This window comes from Gekko japonicus, unplaced genomic scaffold, assembly GCF_001447785.1.
Source record: "Gekko japonicus isolate JY-2015 unplaced genomic scaffold, Gekko_japonicus_V1.1 scaffold1139, whole genome shotgun sequence".
Classification (NCBI taxonomy): domain Eukaryota; kingdom Metazoa; phylum Chordata; class Lepidosauria; order Squamata; family Gekkonidae; genus Gekko; species Gekko japonicus.
Genome location: NW_015172591.1, coordinates 30,079 through 37,189, shown reverse-complemented (window position 1 = coordinate 37,189; position 7,111 = coordinate 30,079). Strand labels below are relative to the sequence as shown.

At 47.6% G+C, this 7,111-nt stretch overlaps 2 protein-coding genes across 2 annotated transcripts in view; both read left to right on the top strand.

Annotated features, from left to right (window-relative positions):
• Nucleotides 1-2,190: 2,190 nt before the first annotated feature.
• On the top strand, nucleotides 2,191-3,742 carry LOC107119087 (histidine triad nucleotide-binding protein 3-like). Its single transcript, XM_015421524.1, has one exon. It carries the CDS (start codon nucleotides 2,247-2,249, stop codon nucleotides 2,775-2,777), a length of 531 nt encoding a protein of 176 aa, XP_015277010.1. The 5' UTR covers nucleotides 2,191-2,246; the 3' UTR covers nucleotides 2,778-3,742.
• Nucleotides 3,743-5,621: 1,879 nt separating this feature from the next.
• Nucleotides 5,622-7,111, top strand: part of SAYSD1 (SAYSVFN motif domain containing 1) — a 3,233-nt gene continuing 1,743 nt past the window's right edge. Inside the window, exons 1-2 of the mRNA XM_015421518.1 lie at nucleotides 5,622-5,626; nucleotides 6,325-6,382. Coding sequence (XP_015277004.1) covers nucleotides 5,622-5,626; nucleotides 6,325-6,382 — 63 coding nt within the window. The remainder of the gene's footprint in view (nucleotides 5,627-6,324; nucleotides 6,383-7,111) is intronic.

The following is a 7,111-nucleotide window of genomic DNA, read 5'->3' as shown; positions in this document are numbered from 1 at the left end:
TTGGATACTGCATAAATTAGTTTACTCTGAGCTGAGACTAAAATGTGTGAGCTGGAGGCTAAAAAACTGTGAGCTAGCTCACACTAACTCAGCTTAGAGGGAACACTGGGGGGGTATAAATCCAATCTAAAAATAAATAAATAAAATAAACATCAGGAGGAAGAGACTGACCAGAGAGAGAGAGAGAGTACCCCAGACAGAGAAAACAAAGTGTCCCCCCGCTCATCAAACTTAAAGGGGGGGGGGAATCCACAATCTGCTCAAAGCTGGGAAAACGCGCTGCCCCTTTAAGAAGTGAAGGTGGAGGGAGAGGAAGAGCAGCGGTACCACCCCATATAGGGGGGGGGGGGGGCAGCAGCAGCGCGGAATGCTTTAGTGGGGCCGAGTTCTATGGACGGGTCGGGTGGGGCTGGGTTCCAATCAGCAGGGATCCAAAGCCGTGCCGTTAGGAAAACGTTCTGTTTGCTTTTGTAAAAATTGCGTTTTGGGAGGAGGCTGAAGTTGGTTCCTTATTCGCTCTTCCTTTAGGGTCAGTTGAGGCCTCTCTGCGCTTTAGGACGCGCACATTAGCTTTTGGTTTCAAGCCTTCCCAGACTTTTATTTCACTGAACACTGAGAAAAGTAAGACCGCATTGAACAGTAAGGGAGACAGGTTTTAAAACTTTTTAAATTGCATTTTGCTTCAGGGGAGGGCTTCCTACGCTTTAGAATGCACATGTTAAGCTTTTGGTTTCAAGCCTTTCAAATGTATTTCGTTGAACAGTGAGAAAGGGACAGTTTTTAAAGCTTTCTGTTGCTTTGTTTTTTAATTGCATTTTGATTCAGTTGAGGGCTTCCTGCAGTTTAGAATGCGCCTATTAGCTTTTGGTTTCAAGCCTTTCAAATTTATTTCATTGAACAGTAAAGAAAGGGAGACGGTTTTTTAAAACGTTCATTCTATTCTGTTTTGGTTTTTTTTAATTGCATTTTGTTTCAATTGAGGGGCTTCCTAGATTAGCCTTTGGTTTTAAGCCTTTAAAATTTATTTCATTGAACAGTAAGGGAGGGAAACTGTTTTTAAAGCCAGTTTGGTGCCGTGGTTAAATGTGCGCACTCTAATCTGGGAGAACTGGGTTTGATCCCCCACTCCTCCACTTGCAGCTGCTGGATGACCTTGGGCAAGCCATAGTTCTGTCATTGCTGTTCTTGGAAAAGAGCCGTTTCTGTCAAGAGCTCTCTCAGCCCCACCTGCCTCACAGGGTGTCTGTTGTGGGGAGAGAAAGGGAGAGGAGTCTGTAAGCCGCTCTGAGACTCCTTTGGGGAGTGAGGGGCGGGGTATAAATCCAATCTCTTCTCTTCTTAAAACAGTGCAGAAAGAGATACTATGTAAGCATCAAGTAAAATGGGAAAGCCACACAATTTGGTGTCTCACAGAGCTGTGTAGTAAATGAGTTTTTAGTCCAGTTTGAAGTTTTTGTTTTGTTCTTAAAGAAATCTAGTGGGAAAGCCCACATACATCAGCATGGCTTGAAAGAGGAAAAAATTGGTTTTCATACCTTTGGGGGAGGAGGGAGTAAGAGCTGGATTCTCATGGTGTCTCTTAAAAACAAAAACAAACCAGAACTCCCCAAATCCGATATAAAACTAGGACTATGCCGGTTACTGTGTATAGGGTTGCCAGGTTTGGGTTGGAAAATACCTGGAGACTTTGGGGGTGGAGCCAGGAGAGGGCGGGGTTTGGGGAGGGGAGGGGCCTCAACATGGTCCAATGCCACAGAGTCCACCCTTCAGAGCAGCCATTTTCTCCAGGGGAGCTGATCTCTGTCAGCTGGAGATCAGTTGTAAAAACGGGAGATCCCCAGGCCCCACCTGGAGGCTGCCAACCCTAACTGTGTAGTTGAGTACCACAGAAGATGTATAATAATTAGAGTGCACAAAAGAGTCAGGAATGACAACTTAGCAAACAACCACAACCCGTTTGCTTTCATCCATCCAGGTCTACACTGGCAGGCTTGACAGCCCCAGCCTTTTATGAAATAAAATGCTGCATGTCTTCCCGGCAAAATCCACGGTTTCGAGAGACGAACCTGCCCACCGGCTGAGCTGAAGTCCCGCCTTCAGCGCCACACCAGTCTCTTGCGCCTGCTTTCCTTTCTCACGTGAAGGAGCCACTGCCATTCTCTGTGCCAGCGCGCCCTGTAGTTGCAGCCGGGTTTTGCCTTTTGAAGGTTAGCCTGAAGCTCAGGGCAGCCAGGAAGCAAAGTCCGATGGCCGGGGAGGAAGGAGGGCGTTCGGGCTCATCTCCTGCCACAGGGCCCGGTCCCGACACAGGGGCTGGGGCCGGTGCAGCTGGAGGAGAGGCCGGCGGTGGCAGTGGCTACGATAGCAAGTGCATTTTCTGCAGGATCACTCATGGGGAGGAGCCGGGCACCGAACTGCTGCCTTGCGAGCACGAAGACTTGGTGTGCTTCAGGGATATCAGACCCGGAGCCCCACATCATTACCTGGTGGTGCCAAAAATACACTTTGGCAACTGCAAGACTTTGAAGAGGGAGCACATCCCGTTAGTGGAGAGAATGATGGCGGCCGGGAAGAACATCCTTCAGCGAAATCAGTTTACTGACTTGAACGACATAAGAATGGGTTTTCATCGCCCCCCTTTCTGCTCCGTAGACCACTTGCATCTTCATGTCCTGGCTCCGGCCAGCCGGTTGGGATTCGTGTCCCGAATGGTATACAGGCGCAGTTCCTACTGGTTTGTCACAGCTGAGCAACTGATGGAAAGACTGAAGGCTTGAAAGTGTCACACGCTGAAAAAGCGCTTGCCTCTAGATGACGCTTTGTGACCATTAAACATAATCGAAGACAATTTTTGAAGATGCCGCTATACCAAAGGTTGAAATAATGGTTAATGAACATCGTACCTCAAAATTCTCAGGCAAATATCTGAAATAAGAAAAAAAAAATACCCAAATCGCTCTTTACAGCATTCATTTCTACAAATCAGAAAACTAAGTGTCCAGTGTCTTCAGAAAGATAATTATGAATCCTGCCTAAGAAAGCACTTTTATATGTGCATCTGGATGGAAAGTTTTTAAAAATGTGCATCTGGATTGTCTGATTTTGTGCCTGTGCAATATACATGAGCAACACTTGGCATCACGGTGCTAACCATAGTTACGATGATTATTGGTGCTAAATCACTTCATCACGGTTGCATTTTCATGACTAAGTACATCAAGAATAATTACTCAGAACTGTGTGTGATGAGTGGGATTATACCGTTGAACCACAATATGATTGCTTGAATATAGATTTTATCCAGTTAAGTGCATGTATTTAAGAATAGGAAGTGAATTATAGGACAGATCGAAAGTAAAGTCATGGTTTCTTTGAACTTAAGTCTGTAAAGTTGAACATATACAGACAGTTCATGGGGCTTATGCTGGGCCTAAACTGTATTGCAGCATTGTCAGAGACATTAGGGTGTGTTTTACATAGCAAGAAGCTATCACTGTGCAAACAGAGCTTGGCATCTAAACCTTAGGGAACATCAAAATGGCACAATTGGACATGATTCAAGACTTGGTTTGAAGTTACGTTCCCCAGTACCTTTGCTGTGAACTTGTTGTCTTCACAGTGATGTTAACCTTATGCGGCGTTCATACACCTTAAATTCATCCATTTTTTCCCAATTAAAAAAACTTGAATGAGTAGTGATTGTAAACGTTCATTACTTAAGAAATGTAATTGCTTTGTACAGTTGCCCGTTGCATTTGTGTTCAAAGTATGTCAAAATAAAACAATAATTCTTTGTGTCTTTCTCTGGACTTTAGAGTTTTAATTGCCTTTATTTATTGGTTCTTTAGCATGTATTCTGCTACTAGGATTAACTTACTTCTGGATGGCCCCGGTCACACGGGCTGGAAAATGCGGGGGGGGGAGCGTGGCTGTTTGCCCCGGGGCAAACTAACACGCACTGCCCGATCAGACGTCTGGTTGAGGTCCCGTCCAGGTCCCGTGGCTAGTGGGGAGGTGCCAATCACACGACAGGCAAAGAAGCGAGCAGGGCGGCAAACGGAGTTGTTGGTTTTTAAACTTTTTAAAACTGAAGTGTGCAAGCATGCTCTGTTGGGTGCTTGTACGCCTCCGTGGAGACTTGGGGGAAAAAATGACCTGTTTGCGAGGGGACATGGGCGGGCGCCGGATGCCACCGGAAACGCAATTAGACGCCCGCCCTTGCCCCGCGGTTTCCAGAAACTAGTACCTCAGAGGTACTAGTTTTTTGCCCCGGATCTTCGGCGGGAAGCCCCGGGTGAGCCACAGGAGCTCTACGCTTCCCAGATGTGGCGGTGTGATCACGCCTGAAAAATCCGCCTATCTTCCGTCTCTGTAGCGTGGCTAATGCTCCGTGTGACCGCAGCCGATGTTGGTTAAGATCCAGTAAAACTCTGGGGAGGAGGGGGGGAGCTGCCTACCATGTTGAAATGTTAAAAACTAAATATTAAAGTATGAATAGACTATATATGTATTGCGACTGTGAGTTTATGTAACAGAACTGTGAGTTTACATAATGGAAACCAGTTGAAATACTGTTATGAGAAGGAAAAATCCTAATAAAAGTCATTATCCATTGGAAAAACAAAAAAACTAGGACTGTGGCCAGAACCATAAACACAGATCCAATACTTTGTAATGCTACAAGGGTGCAAAAATATGAATCTGAGGCATGATTTTTACATTGAAACAACCACTGTCCTATTGTAGATTATGTCTTAGTCTATAGGCAGCACCACAAAAATCATGCATCCACTGCTTCAAGGTACCATGCTGGCACAAAAATATAGTTCCAATGCATGGATCCTCAGGATTTTTGTGTTGGGTTGAATGAATGAACCGGAGTTGAAACTGAGTGCCTAGGTTGTACCTCATTTCAAGCATCGTCTTCCTCAAAGTCAGTTTCAGAATTCAGCTTCAATAATGCTGTTAAAAAGCAGCAATTCAGCGCTGCAGTCTGAAACGGTCTGGAACTAGTCTTTAGATACACATGGATATAGCCAGTCAAACTTTTCTAGGAGCAACACAGGCTTCTGGTTTCAACGAAGTGGGCAGGATTCTCACTTTAGTTTACTGGCTTTTAAAAGCGTGTTTATCTATTATATTTCACCCAGGGAAGACCAAGAAATAAGAGGGAGGAGAAGTTTACCCAGCAACTGTGCTGCTTGTTTGCCAGTACCATAATTCTTCTATAGTTCCAGTTGTCCGATGGGAAAAAAAAAATAGTCCAGAGTCCAAAGTCTTTTTGTAATTTTTATATGCTGGGGATTACCAAAGATCACATTCTAATAGACAATATTCAAACAAGATAGTAACATATATCTTCCTGTTGAGCTGTTTATTTGTCAAATCTGCCAGACTGCTCTCTCTCTCTTTTTTTTTTACTATGTCACACAAGAGCCAAAGCTCCAATCCTTTTAGATAACACATTTTTCATCAGGTAAAGGGGGGGGGGGGGACTGATCATTTAATCCACAGAGAAGATAATCCACAAATATGTGCAGTGGATGCACATGCAGTTGTTATTATTGCCCATTTGCAGGGTGGCACCTGCAAAAAAAGTTCAAGACCCGGGCTGCCGCATGATGGAGTAAGCTCCCGTCTCTGGCTCCAGCTCCTGCCAACCTAGCAGTTCAAAAGCAAGAAATTGCAAGTAGATAAATAGGTACCACTTCGGTGGGAAGGGAACAGCGTTCCATGCGCCTTGGTGTTTAGTCATGCCGGCCACATGACCACGGAAACGTCTTCGGACAGCGCTGGCTCTTCGGCTTTGAAACGGAGATGAGCACCGCAACCCTAGAGTCGGACTCGACTGGCTTTCGAGCAAGGGAACCTTTACCTTTACCTGCAAAAAAGGCCCTACTCAGGTGAGTGAAGCTGTTCTGGTGGCGCATAGGGGGGGAAGGCAGCCCCCCAAAGAGATGAGGATCCAAGGCCATGAAGGGCTGTGAATGCGACAGCCAATTCCTTGAATTGAACCTGGGAACGGGATGGGAAGCCAATGGAATGACTGCAGAACGGGAGTAAGATGCATGCTCAGCCTAGCTCCTGATAAAATAACCAAGCTGTGGGCTGATACACAAATTGGAGCTGGCCTTGATGCCGCAGCCCGGTCGCCCGCACCCAACTGGAATGCCAGCCGCTCATACACTAGAATGGCTGCTCACAAGACTCCACGGCTTAGAGGGAGCCTTGCCCAAGAGACCCAAGCGGAGAAAGCGGGAGACGGCCTCAGAGGCGGGCGGCCGCCCGTCCCCTCCTCCTCCTCCCGGGCGGCGCTCTTCGTAGCTCCACGCCGGACCCGAGCCACGGGCCCGGAAAGGCCGCGCGACAACCCCAGCGCGAGGTGGGTGCGTGCGCGGCCTTAGTGCCGAGGCGGAGGGGGGGCCCGCCTTTCGGGAGCGGCTTCGACCCCCGTGGCCGGGAGAGGGAGAGAGATATCCATCCGCCGGGGCTCCCGCGCTCTTTAAAAGCAGACCACTGTTAGTGCCATGGGCTACTCCAGGCCCAGCCCGTTGCATTCTGGGGGACCTTAAGTCACTGCTGTCGGTGGCACTGTGGTTGACAGTTGCTCTATCCGGGTCCTTCCCTGTGTGGTTTCAGCTGGTACTTTTCTGGCAAGCGCTGTCCTCCTTGGGAAAAGAGCCGTTTCTGTCCGAGCTCTCTCGCCCCCCCCCCCCGCCTCGCAGGCAGTGTTCCCTCTAAGCTGAGTTGGTGTGAGCTAGCTCACGCCCCCCCGCCTCGCAGGCAGTGTTCCCTCTAAGCTGAGTTGGTGTGAGCTAGCTCACGGATTTTTGTAGCCTCCGGCTCGCGTATTTTCGCCCTAGCTCAGGAAGGGAGGGCTCCAGAGCAAAGGGATGCTTGCAGCAGCCACATTGCTGGGTCGCAACTTGAATGCCAGGAACTCACCAAGTTGGATTTTTGCTCCCCAGACTCCACAGTTTAGACTTAGAGCAGTGGTGGCCAACCTTTTAGAGTGCCCAAACTACGACCCAAAAACCACTTATTTATCGCAAAGTGCCAACACGGCAATTAAACCTGAATACTGAGGTTTTACTTTAGAAAAAACAACTCA

Coding starts and splice junctions, on each gene's coding strand:
- LOC107119087 (XM_015421524.1), top strand. CDS start 2,247: ATGGCCGGGGAGGAAGGAGGGCGTTCGGGCTCATCTCCTGCCACAGGG.